The sequence below is a fragment of the Palaemon carinicauda genome, chromosome 19 (assembly GCF_036898095.1).
Source record: "Palaemon carinicauda isolate YSFRI2023 chromosome 19, ASM3689809v2, whole genome shotgun sequence".
NCBI classification, from domain to species: Eukaryota; Metazoa; Arthropoda; class Malacostraca; order Decapoda; family Palaemonidae; genus Palaemon; species Palaemon carinicauda.
The window spans coordinates 62,598,541-62,616,076 of record NC_090743.1 but is presented as its reverse complement, the minus strand read 5'-3'; the positions used below and the strand labels follow the sequence as shown (position 1 = coordinate 62,616,076).

Here is a 17,536-nt window from a genome sequence, read left to right as displayed (position 1 = left end):
CTGGTTGATGATATCGTCTTCGAGTCCTGGGTGGTGAGCGGGAGCATTATCCAAGCAAAGCAAGCACTTCAAAGGCAAATTCCTCTCCTGAAGGTACTTCTTGACAGCAGGGTTGAAAACTTGGTTTGCCCATTCAACAAAGAAATGCCTAGTAGCCCAAGCCTTAGAATTAGCACGCCAGAAAACATGCAGCATGTCCTTATTGACTCTATGTGCTTTAAATGCCCTAGGGTTTTCGGAATGATAATCCAATAACGGCTTTATTTTGCAGTCCCCGCTTGCGTTGGTACAGAGGGCAAGAGTCAACCGATCCTTCATAGGCTTATGTCCAGGCATTTTCTTCTCTTCGGCGGTAATGTATGTTTGACTAGCCATCTTTTTCCAACACAGACCGGTTTCATCACAATTGAAAACTTGCTGCTCTACGTAGCCTTCATCCTCCACGATCTTTTCGAACTTAACAAAATCGTTAGCAGCCTTTGTGTCCGAACTTGAAGCCTCTCCGTGCCGAACAACTGAATGAATCCCGGTCCGTCTCTTAAATTTCTCGAACCAACTGTGAGACGCCTTGAATTCCACCGTCGTAGGATCGGTTGAACTCTCCCCCGTGTCACCCCTAGATCCTGCCGCCTTCAAGTCACAATAGATAGCGCTGGCCTTCTCACAAATTATCGTTTCAGATATCGTATCGCCAACAATCTCTTTTGTCCTTTATCCCTATCAACAAAAGGCGTTCCATCTCTTCCAGGGTAGGGCTGCGACATTATGAAATAATGGTGATCCCCGTCGATGGTTTGACTGCTTTAATGGCTGCCTTCTGCTTGATGATCATCAAGATCGTAGACATATTCTGGCTATATTGTTTAGCAAGATCACTCACACACACACACCGCCCTCATGTTTTTATATAATTTCTTGTTTCAATTCTAAAGAAAGCATTGCCTTCTTCGTTTTCTCACCACTACTAATACCTGTAATTTCTGCCGTTGTTATAGAACCTCTGCCTCCTCGCCACTATATAACTGTTTCCGAACGACGTTCAGTTGCATGGCCTTCATCTCCTTCAGGTCGTCTGTCGGTACTTCCTCTTATTGCTCTTCGAGAAGCTCATTAATGTCATCCTCATCGATGACCAGCCTCATGGATCTCCCTTGTGAAATGATTTCCTCAACCTCAGGTTTCAGAACAGGTTCAGGATCGTCAACTTTTTTGGCTTCAGCTAAGCCCATGTCGAATCCCTCAAAGTCTTGTGTGGAAACAGCATCAGGTCACAGCTTTTTCCATGAAGAGTTCAAGTTGCGCCTCAAAACCTCCAGCCAAGTTTGATTGATGAGTAGGAGACATATCACAATATTGAAATGCTCCTTCCAAAATTCATACAGAATGAGGTTTGTATTACCTGTGATTTTGAAACATCTCTAGATAGAGCTTCTTGAAGTTTGAAATCACATGCTGGTCTATGGGGGGTGAGGAGAGGTGTGGTGTTAGGTGGAAGGTAGAGAACCTTGATAAAGGAATATTTCAAATATCTTCCTCGAGGCAAGGAGGGTGAGCACTAGCAGACATTTCAGAGGAAGGTGCTTCTCTTCCAGATATTTGTTTTTTCAGTTGGGGTGAAAAAGAGGTTAATCCACTCGACAAAGAACAGTCTCGTTACTCAGGAGTCTACGAATGATGCAGTAGTAAGGGCTTGACCTTAAAATCTCCACTGGTGTTTGTACAGAGTGCAAGGGTAAGCATGTTCTTCTCAGTCTTATGGCCGGGCAGCTTCTCTTCTGCCGTGATATAGGTTTGACAAGGCATTTTTTCCAAAAGGGCCCAGTTTTGTCGCAATTGAAGACTCTCTGGGGACTGTACCCTTCCTGGAGAGTCAACTCGTCGAATGTCTTAACAAAGGCTTCAGCTGCTTTAATGTCCGAGCTTGCATTCTCCCCCTGCCTCACCACCAAATGAATGCCAGACCGTTTCTTTAACTTTTCAAACCATCTGCCTGAAGCCTTGAACTCTGGTGGTGCCTGCTGCGATGTCCTTTCTCCTGCATCGTCTTTGGCCTGAGTTTGCACGAGATCACTAAAAGTGGCACCATCCTTGTGGCAGATTACCATCTCGGTGATCATGTCTCCAGCGATTTCCCTGTCCTTAAATCCAAAGGAGAAGTCTCTCCATCTTATCATGAACGTGCGTCCTCTTGCTTGAAAAGACAGTCTTGCTCTTAGGTGTTGCTGCTGTGATGGCTTCCTTCTGCTTAAGGATGGTGTCTGTTACTGACGGATTTCGGCCATAATCCTTAGTGATCACACTCGACTGCATGCCAGCTGCATATTTCTTGATTATCTTAAGCTTTGTCTCCATAAAAAGCATCCTCTTCTTCTTTCCTTGAATATCAGCAACATTCTTTGGACCCATGGCTGTACAGTAGAATTGCAGTACGAATTGAATAACTCAGCACGAGAACTATAAGTAAAAAAGCAAAATCACTAACACAAATTCAATTTGAAGGATAGTGCTGCTGAAACAAAATGGTTGAGGAACGCCAATATGTAGATGTATGATGGGAAAGATGCTGACCAATAGGAGAGTAGGATCTTACGACAGTAATTAGCATCAAGGTAGGCAAATAACTAATGGGAGAGCAGGATGATGGTGGCGAGTTTACAGCTTTGCAGCACTCAAATTTTAAAATAATTTTCTCGGCAGCCGTGTGAATCTTCTTTTGTATCATGAGGGTTTTTTTTTTTTTTTTTTTTGTAATATGAGGCAAAAAATCTTTGTATCTCTTAGTATCATGAAGTTTTCGTAAACAAAATCATATCGAGAGGTATTACTCTACTTTTTCACATCTCTGCAATCTAGCTCTGGAAATGTTATGATGGACAAAAGGACAACTCGATAGCCCCCTCATCCTGATTCATTCCAGGCAAGAGGGATGCTCTGGCAGACAAACTAAGCAGGAAATCTCAGATGGTTGGCTCCGAGTGGTCTTTAAATCATCAGATTACCAAAAAAGTTCTGACTTTATTGGGTTCCCTGACAATTGATCTCTTTGCAACATGTCTTAACCAGAAATTTTCAGTGTACTGCTTACCAGTATTGGATCCCCAGGCCATCTGGCAGGATGCCTTCCAACATCCATGGGACAGATTGGATGTTTATGCACTTGGCCTGGTTTGCCTAGTAAGACAACTTATAAACAAATTAAGGGCATTGCAAGATCTCTCGATGACCCTCAGTTCTGATGTGGCAGCATGCAAAATGGTTCCTGGACCTTCTACATCTGCTCACAGAAGCTCCAAGAGAGCTACCACTTCTTCCCAAGCTACTCAAACAACTGTATGCAGGAATATTTCACAATGCCTTAGCTTCACTAAGACTTCACGCCTGGAGATTATCCAGCATCTCCTTCGTAGAGAGTCTTTTCACAATCAGTTGCGAAAAGGATGTCTGGATACCTCCGGGCCTTTTAGCCACCGTATACCAGGCAAAGTGGTCTGTTTTTTGTGGTTGGTGTCGTGGAAGGAGTATCCCTCCTCTCGAAGGCACTATGCCTGTGATAGCAGTTTCTTTTATACCTCAGGGAAGAAAAACTATGCTCGATCTCGGCAGTGAAAGGTTATTGCTCAGTCTTGAGTCTCGCCTTTAGATTGAAAGGAGTTGACATTTCCTCCTCGACTGAATTGTCTCTCCTTGTATGGAGCTTTGAGCGCTCCTGCCCTCAGACAGAAGTTAGACCTCCTCCTTGAAGCATAGTACTGTACATGTACTACGAGCACTGAAAGGACCACCTTATGAACCATTACTTCAGTAGTCAGATCGTGGCTTGACATTGAAACAGTTTTATGCCTAGCCCTGGCTTCTGCAAAGAGAGTCAGCGAGCTACATGGTTTTATCATACATTGCCCATGCAAGGGGTTGGAGCAGGTGACACTCAGCTTCGTCCCTGAGTTTATTGCTAAGACTCCAAATCAGGCTGTAGTGGATCCTAGATTCGGGCCCTTCCAGATATAGAGTCTACGCTCTGTAACAGAAGATCTGGATCAACTGTTATTAGGCCCTATTAGGATGCTGAGGTCTTATTTCAAAAGAACCCCAGGAGACTTTTCATCAGTATGGGCAGGGTCAACAGGAAAATAACATGCAATACTATCTCCGGCTGGATTAGGCAAGTGATATAGAGAGCTCTTTTTTCAAACTCTAATCCTCAGAATCAAAGACCTAGAGCTAATGATTTCAGGGATATAAGCACATCCCTGGGATTCAAAAAGAACTTCTCTGTCGTGCAGGTATTCCAGCAGGCATGTTGAAATGTCAAATGACCTTCACAGCTAACTACCTGCTAGATGTAACCCACAGGAACCTGGACACTTTCTCCATAGGTCATGTGGTGGCTGCACAAAATGTTGTCACAAGCACCTCAGCTCCCTTTTAGGACAATAGCAGTTGGTTGAGGGCAGATATTACCTGGTATCAGCCTTTTTGCCTTTCATTCTCCCCTATCTTGGGGTGCAGCAACCAAGAAACTCTACAAGCTGACTCCTCTAACTGCAGGTGGGTATCGGTGTCCCTTGTGCAACCTGATATATGCATATATTTGTTTTGTCTCCAATATCCCTGTGAGGTGGAATTGGGCAATGTTTAGATTAAGTGTGTAGTTTAGCTCCAAATATTACCTTAACTGGTCAAGTCACATTGCTGAGTTCTCACACATTCACTGGATTGGCCAGACTGTTAAATTTCTCACACATTTGGAGAGTTAGCAAGGTGTCATGGTGTATCTATTAAGCTCGTGCAAAGTACAGATTAACACCCCGGCACAGGAACAAGTCAGTTGGTTTGGGACTTCCACCCTCTCAAAGGAGAGAGTCCTCTGTAAAGAGTGAAAGGATTTATATTCATGTTGGGATAATTGACAAATTTAGAAATAATTTGTTTTTTCATTACTATGCAAACCTTGAGCTATTTACACATACCAGACCCGCCAGCACCTAACCCCCAGGAAAGTCCTGCCTGCAATTTAAAAAGAGATGTTACTCAACCGACTAGTCTACCCCTTTACCCCCTGCTAATGAGCTGTGCATAGTTATACCTCGCTAAAAAATCTTTTGGCCAGTTTTCAGCATTTGCTGAAATATCCACTGAAAGAGGTCAAGGCTTGTATATTAAGGAAAAATAAAAATTATTTCTAAATTTGTCATTTTCATTTCATTTATGTGTAACGTAAAGCCCATTACACCATTAATGACTAGTAATTTTATATCTTTTCATGGCTATTTATCATGGAATTATTACAAAATAACATAAGTCACTTCAATGAATATGAAGTATTTTTTACACAAAATCACAGTGCTCACCATCATGTAGAGGTAAATTATATATAACAAATTACTGAAAAATTAGCTATAATCACTTCACAATAAATGTTCAGAATGTTTTGGTTGTTTAGAGTAAAATACTATACAAAATAAAACAAAATTTTGGAAGATTTAATGTTTAATCAGCAGTAAAATAAATGAACATGGAAATGTTGGTTATTATTAGTAAGTGTGCATGTACAGTATATCTGATGGTGACAAATCTTGTAAATAACTACTGAGAGTGGATATGCTGCCTTATAGTGAAGTGGTTAACCCTGGCAAGAACAAGAATGAAGTAATTAATCTATTAGTATACTTTGGCTTAGGTCTTTTTTTTTTTCTTTTTTTTCTAACTAACTTTGCACCTCTGTACCTGGGGATGTTACCATTGAACTCCTTTCCTTGAGTTCTATGGTGGCTGTTCAGTAGTATTGTAATAATGTCACATCCCTCATGAGACTATGCATCTTGCCTAAGGTAATGCATTTTGCTAGTTTATGCATTTTTACTCTTCCCCTGTGGAGGGTTTTACAGCAGTCTCAACCATTGCTCACTCGTCGGACGCATAATTTTAATGAGTTATGGGATGTGCAGACCACATTTGCCAATTTCAACTCTCCCATCTTCCTGACAAGGGGGAGAATGTGTCTGTATCTGGCCAAACATTTCTCTTGATGTGCCTGATTTTCCATTACTTAGTGCTATCATCTTTTTAACTCTTTACTGTCTGAGACCTTAGTAGCTTTTACATTCCTGTGTGGAGTTATTAGTTGGTTGGTTGTGCTTCCATTTGGGACCAAAAAGCATGACATGTCCAGGGAGGGGAAAGAACTCTCCAGTTTAGTTCTAGGGGATTCCCTCTTATCAATAAAAATAAAAGTCTTATTTAAAGCATGAAAGGTTTGTATTCATGTAGGAACAAATAGCAAATTTTAAAAATAATTTATTTTTCCTAGCTATACAACCCTGAGTCCTTCAAGTTAATTACCCCTCAGCTACCTCTCTCAATCATTAGGCCAAAGGTCAAAAGAGGGCTTGACTCAATCAGGCAGGGGGACGGGGCATCCCCTCCGCTACACCTGTCGTTAACCAATTACAGTACAGTACCTTGTAAACAGTTCAAGTGCAGTTCCAGCTTATCTATTTAAGAGGACCGTCCACTATGGTGTTTGACATAACTTTAAAAAATTGAAAATTGTTTTATTGCTTCTATGTAGGCAGAAACCTATCGTACATGCTCTCCAGAAGTTTCAACCAATTATTTTTACAAATATGAAGATATAGCGGTCTAAATGATGACGTCATCCTTACTGCGTCATCTACATGACTGAGTTTGACAGAATCGTCTTTGCGTGTTTATTTTTGCATTTATTTAGCAATTTTTTTCACTTATATTTCGAAATCTCGTACGTCTGGCAGAGATGGAAGGCATTTGTCGAAGATAGGCGAAAGCAAACTATGAACTATGAGAAGAAAAGCCAGAGTTTACAAAGGTGTATGGAAGTTATGAATCATGCGTGTTTGTTTACTTGCAGTTCGTATATACATTGTGTTTTCACAACGTCCTCGTGAACTTTATAGCAAGGCCAATGTTACTTAAGGTCAAAGAAAGGACTAAAAGTAAGCAGAGAGCAACAAAAAAAGAATAAAAAAGAGAGGGAAAAAGAGTACATAGCTGGAACATTCGGACTAAAACTCTGGCAACAATGAGAGGCCGCTGGCAACTCATGACACCCTTACTCCAAGTGTATCAGTAAACTTAGGGAACCTTCAAGTAGGAATAAACAATAAAAGTACAAAGTAAGGTAATAATGATAATGTTATCTTGATTAAAAAAAAAAAAAAAAGAGAAAATTTATAGCAAATCTTTGGGAGCTCATAACTCAAAAACATACTTATTCACACTTAAGTAAATTTTCTCCCTTATTTATTGTTCGAATTTAGAGAGAAAGATATCATTGAAAAGAGGAATAAAAATTCACAATTTTATGTAACAGAATTTGATTTTCCCTTTTCTTAAGACGAAGAAAATTAAGAAAAAAAAAATTCATTACAAAAAGAGAAAAAGGAAAATTGAAAATCTGTCACACAAAATTATTTGATATATTAAAGAAGTTTTGATGGTATGATTTTCAATACAATTAGTGTCATAGTGGAGAAAAATGTACCTAATTTTTTTTTTTCAAATGATTTTTGCTTATAAATAAAAAAAGAATTGATTAAATGGCTTGAAATTTTTATATGATGAAGGTATTATATGTGTCTAAAACATACAGAAAGCGTGTATTTTGTATGATTAGAAAACAAAATGGAGGACATGGTGGACGGTCCCCTTAAAGGACTTGAGTTAGTGTAGCTGCGAAAAATACAAAATCCTCTTAAAATTGGCTTTATTTTCTTGACTGGCAGAGTAGATGTGAAATGAATGTTCTTTTCTTATCCTTTTTGTTCGTGAATTCCATCTTGTATAAGTGGGTTGTGGTGCGCTTTATCAAAGACTTTTTAGTTCTTCCTTGTAGTCTTCATCCTGTTACTTGGCTGCTTGTCTTTCATTCTCATCCCATGCCGAATCCATCTTGGTCTACAGTAGAGTATTTTCCAGCAGCTGGGTTCTCTGTTCTCTCAGCAACTTGCTCATTTGTATGATTTTTCCCACACACTACATTTATGAAAGAAATTAGATAAAAGAATTTTTATTGTTTTCAACCCATTTAGAATCTCATTGTGCGAATGATGATAATTGCATTTAGTTTGATAGGGAATAACTTGACCAGTTTATAATTTTGTCAAGTATTCAACATCCAGGAGGACACTGGGTTAGACAAATCATTTCAACATATCTTTTTCAGTCATTTATTCATGCTGTGGTTGATAGGAATTACAAGTTCAAGTGTTATAAATGTCTTCTTATATATGTCTTGTGCAATAATGATGAATTTTTTTTTCACAGGTGGTGATCCTATGAGACAATTGACAAGTGCAGATGTAAAATTGCTGTCCCGTCCTTCTGCGTTTGATGAAGGTCATACACTAGTGCATTTAGCTATCAGGTTAGTTGGTTTATTTGTTATTTAAGGTTTGTTGGGAAGGTACTAGAGTCAATTACAGTACACTATATAAATTTTTTATCACCACAATATATGCCAAGTAAATGTTACTGTCCTTACCATGACTATGGCAATTCTCATGCCGAAGATTTGATTCATGAAAATTTATAACTTATTTATTGATGGTATTACACACCAAGATACTGTAATGGTATGTGGTGAAATTAAAGTAACAATTGTTTAATATACAAGCTATTTTTTTTTACAGAGCTCTATATTGTAATAAATTGGTTGGAAGACCAAGTAAGTTTCATTTGTAACTAGGTAGTAGGTTGGCCGGGGCACCAGCCATTCGTTGAGATACTACCGCTAGAGTGTTATGAAGTCATTTGACTGGCCAGACAGTACTACATTGTATTCTTCTTGCTTTAGCTATTGTAAGCAGCTCTTCTACGAAAAAGACACTCCAAAATCGTATAATTGTTCTCTAGTCTTGGCTAGTGCCATAGCCTCTGTACCATGGTCTTCCACTGTCTTAGGTTAGAGTTCTCTTGCTTTAGGGTACTATCAGGCACACTATTCTATCTTATTTTTCTTCCTCTCGTTTTGTTAAAGTTTTTATAGTTTATAAAGGAGATAATTATTTTAATGTCATTGTTCTTGAAATATTTTATTTATCCTTATTTCCTTTCGTCATTGTGCTATTTTCCCTGTTGGAACCCCTGGGCTTATATATAGCATACTGCTTTTCCAACTAGGTTTGTAGCTTAGCAAGTAATAAGTAATGATAATAGCTTATGATTCTCTGCACCGTGTCAGGAGGCACAGTTTGTTTACTACTTGATCAACTCTCTTGTAATGCAGGCATCAAGTGGTTGGTTTATTTGTTGAAGTAGGAAGGATCAAATTTTGGTACATGTTGCACTTTTGAGTTTCTGGTAGATATTAAGGGGCCGATTAGCAATCTACAACATATGGAAAATGTAAATAATTGTAGAACAGTCTTGGAGACTGATCATTACAGTTAATGTTCACCAAGATTATTGTGTCCATCTCAAAACGGCTGAGGTTCTTGAGTGTCGCTGTTTTGTTGTACTTGGAGGACTGGATGATTTTGAATACATCTATGCAGAAGATTCAGTTGTTCCCTAACCGAAATACAAACCACGCTATTTACATAGGGTTTACTTTCGACGTAGCTGAAAATGACGAGCCATTAGATTTTTAACGAGGGTTAACTACTCCAGCGCTAGTTAGCAAGGGGGTAGGGGAAGGGGTAGCTTGCTACCAACCCCCCCACACACCGGTGAATTGTCTCACTTCACTCTTGGTTCGGACGATGTGCAGACGTGTCTGCCTTTCTTCCTCGCTTTTGACAGCCTTAATCTGTTTTTTCTTTTTCTCAGACTTTGTGTGTTTGGAAGTTGGCCTCTACCTTCATCGCAGTTATGCGCAAATGCCCTGGACTCTCCGGCCGCCCCTGTGGTACCTTCATGTCGGCGGTCGAGACGGATCCTCACACCCTTTTCCCGCAGTGTCGAGGTCAACAGTGTGCTAGAGATTTAACGTGTAGTGAGTGCAGGGAGTGGTCTACCTCCCAGTGGGAGAGGTTTGCCCGGCGGCGTAAGAAGAAGTCCAAGAGAGACCTTTCTCCTTCAAGGGTTGTCTTGAAGAAGGAAGGCTCCAAGGACTCTTCTTCCGCCGCCCAAACCTCCTCCGAAGCTCCCACTCGGTCGGCCTCTCGTGAGAGACCGCCGAGTAGTAGCGTAAGCCATTGTTCTGTTTCCCGATCTCGGGGTGCGGGAGAGGGCGTTAGCGGGGCGGCTCCCCCTCCTCCTCCGGGGGAGGATTTTGATTCTCATTATGATGATGACCATGCTGTTTCTATTGATGATCTCTTTCAGCTTTGGGCTTCCTTGGGGCTTAAAGGCTTGCCCTTCAAGGAAGCCCTGTTTGACCTTATCCAGTTGGGGGCAGCTGTCAAACAATCGCCGGTAATAGCAGAGGTCTCCGACGCGCACACGCGCTAAATCGCCTGTGCGCGGTCGATCGCCTGCTCGTACTACGCGCCATCTATTGTCGACGTGGTTGTGGCAGAGGCTTCCGACGGGTCTGGTCAAACCTCTGCTCTGCTGCTGTTGCGGACGTTGCTGAAGGCTTTGCCTCCCCTTCCGAACATCCTTCGAAGGGGAAGTTGAGTCCCACGGTCTCTCCTGCGGGTGCGTCTCCTCCCCGGGGGAGCGCACTGACAGAGACTCCTCTTCGGAGGACCGACGATGTGGATGACCTTCCTCGAGGCCGCCTTCGCCGTAAGACTCATCCTCCTCTTTGCCGTCGGGGCCTCCCTTCTCCCTATAAGGGAGTTAAGAGGCGCCTCTTTGAGTCGTCTCCGCCGCCTTCCCCTGCAGAGGATTCTCCTCGTCGGGAGCAGACCGTAGCAGCCACGTCCTTGGACCTCTCCTCAGATCGCTCGCGATTTCCTACGCCTGCCAGACCTTCCAGTCCTTCCGGCCTACCTTCACCTCTGGTTGCAGATGCGCAGCAGGCGCCTTCTCACCCCGTCACCCGACGGGCACTTGTCCCTTCAGGGCAAAGGGATGTCTCCCACTGTGTGGGTAATTCCCTTGCGCGTCAGGGTTCCCCTGCGCGCTCAACTGCGCATTCGAGCGCAGTAGTGCACAAGCGCTCTCCTGAGTTCCAGCCAGCAGACTCGCCTCGCCAGCGCTCTCCTGCTCGTCAACGCTCGCCTGCTCGCCAGCTCTCGCCTGCTCGCCAGCTCTCGCCTGCTCGCCAGCTCTCTACTGCTCGCCAGCACCCTTCTGTTCCTGCTGCGCGCCATCGGTCTCCTGAGCGCACACGATCTCCTGCTCGTCAGCGCACACCTGCGCACCTTGTTCCTGATGCGCGCCCTGCGCACCAACGCTCGCCCACTCGCCTTAGATCTTCGGATCTGGACGCTGGCAAGGTCCTTACTCGTTCGCCAAGCCCTCGCGCTCCTAAGCGCCCATCTTCGCCTGCGCAACAGCGCGCACGCTCCCCGGTGCGCACTTCAAGTGTTCCTGCACGCCCCCGCGCCCACGCTTCTTCATATCCTGAGCCCGACCGCGAGCGTTCGCCCTTGCGCGTTTCCTCGCCACCTGATCCTGCGCCCCAGCTGACTGTGCGTCGACACCCTCCTGCGCGTCAACGATCTCCTGAGCGCCCGCGCGATCCTTCGCCTGTGCGCAAGCACTCGCCAGCGCGCCCATGACTCGGATCGTTACAGGTCTCCGACGCGCACACGCGCTAAATCGCCTGTGCGCGGTCGATCGCCTGCTCGTACTACGCGCCATCGTTCGCCAACGCGCCATCACGCGCCATCGCTCGCCAACTCGCCATCGCTCGCCCACGCGCCATAGATCTCCAGTGCGCCGTCGATCTCCTGCGCTTCACCATTCTCCTGACCGACAGCGATCTCCTTTACCCTCGCGCGCTTATTCATCTGCACGCCAACGTGCCCCCTCGCCAGCACGCCCTCGCGCCCAATCGCCAGCGCGCCCTCGCGCCCAATCGCCAGCGCGCCCACGCGCTCACTCGCCCGCACGTTTATCCCCGCGTGACTGTGCGCCCGCGCTCCAGCAGCCGCCCGCGCGCGATCCCTTGAATGCTCCATCGCGCGAACGCCAGCGCGACCCCCGTTCTCGCCGGGTTCCGCAGCTCGTGCCTGCTACAGGGACGCGTACCTTCAGATCGCCATCAGGATCGCCACCGCGCAAGCGCAGGTCTCTCACCCAGGACCAGGAAGAGTCTCCGGAGAGGTCCAGACAACATTCTTCCCTTTCTTCTTTCCAGGTAGGCCCGTTGCGTCCACTCCGAAGGATCAGGAGATCCCCTTCCCTCCAGCGGGGATTACTGACACTGCATCCGTCACCCGTCAGTCTTGGTTTGGTCTTGGTTTGGTCACCTGATGAAAGCGGTGGTGCAGGCTGTGAAGCCAGCCCTCGCTGATCTGGGACTCAGAACAAAGACAGACTCGCCCCCGCTGAAGAGAAGGAGAGGAGTGGACTTCGTGGTGACTTCTCCCAGGGAGAAGTTGGCTCCTAAGAGGTCCGTCAGGAAGGCTCCATCCCCTTCGCGGTCGTTTTCTCCTTCTCCAGTGGACGAAGCTTTTCCGTCCTCAGGAGAGTCCAGCGAGGCGAGGGCCTCTCCCACGGCACCAATGGGAGGAACCCCACTTCGAGGAAGAGAAACGTCTCGCGTGGAAGGTACCTTCCAGACCTTTTTGCTGGAGTCCTGTATCCCGCCCAGGAGGGAACCCAAGGACTCAAAGACAATTCCCAAGTCGTCTTCACGGATCCGTCCAGAGCCAACCAGACCCCGGGAGAACGTCCACGTGTCTCCCCAAGAAGAGCCTCTGGGGACGGGAGACTTAGCTGCCAGCCCACAGGGAGGAGAGCAGCATGAGTCTGAGCATGCCTTCTGGCAGGTCTTGAATCTGATGAGGCAACTCGACAGGTTCAAGGACCCGGAGATCGCCCCTCGCGAAGGCAAGGATACGGTCCTAGATCAAGTCTATGGTACCCAGAAACCCCCAAGGGCCAGCGCGGCTTTGCCTTGGTCCCAGGGGGTGAAGAGTGCCAGAGACAAGGTCAAAGCTCAGCTCTCGGAACTCGCCTCCTCCAGCCGTTCCTCTGCCGGGAACAAACTCCTCCCACCTCCTCGTTTACAGCAGAGGATGTATTTTAACATCATGGGGGAGTCCAGTGTAGCTCTTCCCCTCCACCACTCGGTGGAAGAGCTCACAAGGGAACTCCTCTTGAGAAACTCTCCTCCCGGCAGGTGACATTCTCGGCTTTGGAGATCCTTAGCCAGGAGAAGGTCGCGAAGTGTGCCATGCAGGCCACTTCGTGGCTGGACGTCTGGCTGGGTTCTCTGGGCATCCTATTGCGCTCCGAGGACTTGTCTAAGGAGAGCAATAGGAAGGCCCTGGAGACCTTCCTCCTCTCGGGCACTCGCTCCATCGAGTTCCTGGCCCACCAGGTTACCAACCTGTGGGCCAACTCGATCTTAAAGCGACGCGATGCGGTGACCGAGAAGTTCCATCCGAAGGTCCCCGCCGTGGATGTCTGCAGGCTCAGACACTCCTCCATACTTGGAGGAAGCTTGTTTGAGCCCAAGGATGTGGAACACACAGCTGAGAGGTGGAGGAAGTCGAATCATGATTCGTTCCTCCAAAGGGCCCTCACATCTCGGCCCTACAAGCCTCCAGCTCCACAACAACATCAACAGCAGCCTCGCAGGACACCGAAGCAGGCTCCGGCAGCTAAGACGAAGGTGTCTAAGCCACAGCCCTTTCCTGTCAAGGACAAGAGGGGTGGTAAGTCCTCCAGGGGAGGCAAGACTCCTAGAGGGAGCCACCGTGGCCGTAAACGCTAGGAGTGGCAGTCCCCCCGCGTGTCCACCTGTGGGGGGATGCCTACAAAGTTGCGTGCACAGGTGGCAGCAACATGGGGCCAATTCCTTGACGGTCTCTGTGATCGGCCAAGGTTATCGCGTCTAATTCACAACATTTCAACCTCCCCTGACAGCGAATCCAGTGTCGTTGAGCTCCTATGCCATGGGATCAGCAAAGGGCTAGCCCTTCGGGCGGAAGTTGAGACCATGCTCAAGAAGGATGCTCTCCAAGAGGTTGTCGACGGCTCCCCAGGCTTCTTCAGTCGACTCTTTCTTGTAAAGAAGGCGTCTGGAGGCTGGAGACCCGTCATCGATCTCTCAGCTCTGAACAAGTTTGTCAAACAAACTTCGTTCAGCATGGAGACAGCGGACACGGTCAGACTTGCAGTGAGACCACAAGACTTCATGTACACACTGAATCTGAAGGACGCGTACTTCCAGATCCCAATCCATCCGTCTTCCAGGAAGTACTTGAGATTCAGCCTAGACAGCAAGACCTACCAGTTCAAGGTACTGTGCTTCAGTCTCTCCACAGCACCTCAGGTGTTCATCAGAGTGTTCACCCTGATTTCGTCTTGGGCGCACAGGAACGGCATCCGTCTCCTCCGATATCTAGACGACTGGCTGATCCTGACAGACTCGGAGTCGACCCTTCTTCGACACCGAGACAGGCTTCTGGGACTTTGCCAAGATCTGGGGATCATGGTAAATCTCGAGAAGTCCTCTCTGCAGCCGTCCCAGCAACTGGTTTATCTAGGCATGTTATTAGACACCAATCTCCACAAAGCCTTTCCATCAGACAACAGGATAGCAAGGCTGAGGATGGTGGCAGAGCCCTTCCTCAGGCGAGAAGAGCTTCCAGCCCAATCATGGTTATGTCTTTTAGGTCACCTAGCCTCCCTGGCCCGTCTGGTCCCGAACGGCCGTCTCAGGATGAGATCCCTGCAATGGCGGCTCAAGTCCCGGTGGAGTCAGGGCTCCGATTCCCCGGACTCTCTGGTCCCAACAGGACCCACGGAACAGGCGGACCTGCGGTGGTGGCTGATCGACGTAAACCTACGAAAGAGAGTGGATCTTCTCGTCCTTCCCCCGGATTTGACACTGTTGTCGGACGCGTCAAAAGAAGGGTGGGGGGCCCACATTCTGAACCAGAGGGTCTCAGGCCTTTGGTCAGAATCAGAAAAGTATCTACACATCAACCTGATAGAGATGAAGGCCGTGTATCTGGCTCTTCAGCAGTTCCAACGGACCCTGGCGGGCCACTCCGTGGTGGTGATGAGCGACAACACCACGGTAGTGGCTTATATCAACAAGCAGGGAGGTACCTTTTCACAACAGCTATCCCATCTTGCAGTAGAGATTCTGAGGTGGTCCGAAGTCCACTCGATAACACTTATCAGCTCGCTTCATTCCTGGCAGGAGGAATGTGCTCGCCGACAGTCTGAGCAGAGCTTCGCAGATAGTGAGTACCGAGTGGTCTTTGGATCCTCAGATAGCCAACAAAGTCCTGACTTTGTGGGGTTCCCCGACGGTGGATCTGTTCGCGACAGCCTTGAATTTCAAGCTGCCTCTGTACTGCTCCCCAGTCCCGGACCCCAAGGCTCTCTGGCAAGATGCTTTCCAACAGCGGTGGGACAACATCGACGTGTACGCCTTCCCACCGTTTTGTCTGATGAGAAGGGTGCTCAACAGGACCAGACTATCGGTCAACCTGTCTATGACCTTAATAGCTCCGCTATGGCATCACACGGAATGGTTCCCGGACCTTCTGCAACTCATAACGGAACTTCCGAGAGAAATTCCCCCACGACACGAGCTACTCAGACAGCCACATTGCAACATCTTCCACAGAGCTGTAGCCTTGCTTCGGCCTATCCAGCGTCTCCTCACGGAGAGAGGCTTTTCGCAGCAGGTTGCGGAAAGAATGTCTCGTCACCTGCGAAAGTCCTCCGCGGGAGTCTACCAGGCGAAGTGGAGAGTCTTCTGTGGTTAGTGTCGTGGGAAGGGTATCTCTCCACTCGATGCCACTATTCCAGCGATAGCGGAGTTCCTCGTGTATTTGCGGGAAGAAATGTGCCTTTCGGTCTCGGCGGTGAAAGGCTATCGCTCGGCCTTAAGCCTGGCCTTTAGGCTGAAAGGAGTGGACATTTCTTCCTCGCTAGAACTCTCTTTACTCTTACGTAGCTATGAGCGTACCTGCCCCCAGTCGGAAGTGAGACCTCCTCCTTGGAACGTGGTTCGGGTTTTCAGGGCTCTGAAGAGACCTCCCTTCGAACCATTACGCCAGGCCTCTGATCGCCACCTGACTTGGAAGACGGTTTTCCTACTCGCGTTGGCCTCTGCCAAACGAGTTAGTGAACTTCATGGTCTCTCATACGACATCGCCCATTCAAGGGGATGGGGGGAGGTAACGTTCAGGTTTGTCCCTCGTCCCTGAGTTTGTTGCCAAGACTCAGAACCCTGGAGTGCCGGACCCACGGTTTGACTCCTTCGGGGTCACGAGTCTCTGTTCTGTAACAAGTGACCCAGACCATCTGCTATTATGCCCAGTGAGGAGTCTGAGGCGTTACTTGAAGAGGACAGCTGCAGTTCGTCCCCGCGTGCAAGCGTTGTTTGTAAGCACGGGAAGGACTAAGAGGAGGGTCATCTAGAACACCATCTCGGCTTGGATTCAAAGGGTTATCCATCACGCCTTGAATCCTGATCCTCCTCCGTCACGTCGCCCTAGGGCACACGACGTCAGGGGCATCGCTACGTCCCTGGCCTTTATGAGAAACTTCTCTGTGACGCAGGTGCTACAAGCTGGGGTCTGGAAGCGTCAAACGACCTTCACAGCCCACTACCTGCAGGACGTGACCCACAGGAGCCTCGATACCTTTTCTATCGGCCCCGTGGTGGCTGCACAACAGCTGGTCTAACCTCAGGCTCCTTTTTGGACAGGTAGCAGAAGGTTGAGGGCATTGTTACCTGGTCTCAGTCTGCGTGAATGAAAGAGTATGCCTGGCCCTTACTTCCTTCTTCATCCTCCCCTCTCTTGAGGAAAGCAGCATCCTGGTCTCTGCATAGCTGACCTCAACCTCTGCAGGGAAACCATGCTCCTTTGTGTTCCTAGTATTAAGTTAATACTGTCGCATCCCCGATACCCTGACGAGGTGGTATTGGGAACGTCCTAGCCTAGAATTCCATCTGAAGGACTCCAGGTTAACTTCCTAGGACGAGTCACACTCTATTCCTCCACACACAAACTTATGTAGGCCACACGTTCCTTGCGGAGCAAGGAACTTGTGAGGTGCAGGGACTTTTTCTCGAGTGCTACTCACTCGGATTCTGAGTCCCCGGGTAAAGCCAAAGCCAGTAAGGCTGGGGACTTTCCACCCTTCCTAAGGGTTAAGTCACCCTATGTAAATAGCGTGGTTTGTATTTCGGTTACGGAACAAATGACAAATTCGGAGATAATTTGTATTTTTCCTAACCATACAAACCTTAGCTATTTACACATATTTGCCCGCCAGCCCTGTCCCCCAAGACAAGTCCTACCTCTAAGTGAAGTGAGACAATTCACCGGTGTGTGGGGGGGAAGGGTTGCAAGCTACCCCTTCCCCTACCCCCTTGCTAACTAGCGCCGGGGTAGTTAACCCTCGTTAAAAATCTAATGGCTCGTCATTTTCAGCTACGCCGAAAGTAAACCCAATGTTAATAGCTAAG

General features: G+C 47.2%; 1 protein-coding gene across 2 annotated transcripts in view; it reads left to right on the top strand.

Annotated features, from left to right (window-relative positions):
• Positions 1 to 17,536, top strand: part of trbd (trabid) — a 534,005-nt gene that overhangs the window by 177,230 nt on the left and 339,239 nt on the right. For both annotated transcript variants that reach the window (XM_068393601.1, XM_068393602.1), the window contains exon 3: positions 8,302 to 8,401. In XM_068393601.1, coding sequence (XP_068249702.1) covers positions 8,302 to 8,401 — 100 coding nt within the window. The remainder of the gene's footprint in view (positions 1 to 8,301; positions 8,402 to 17,536) is intronic.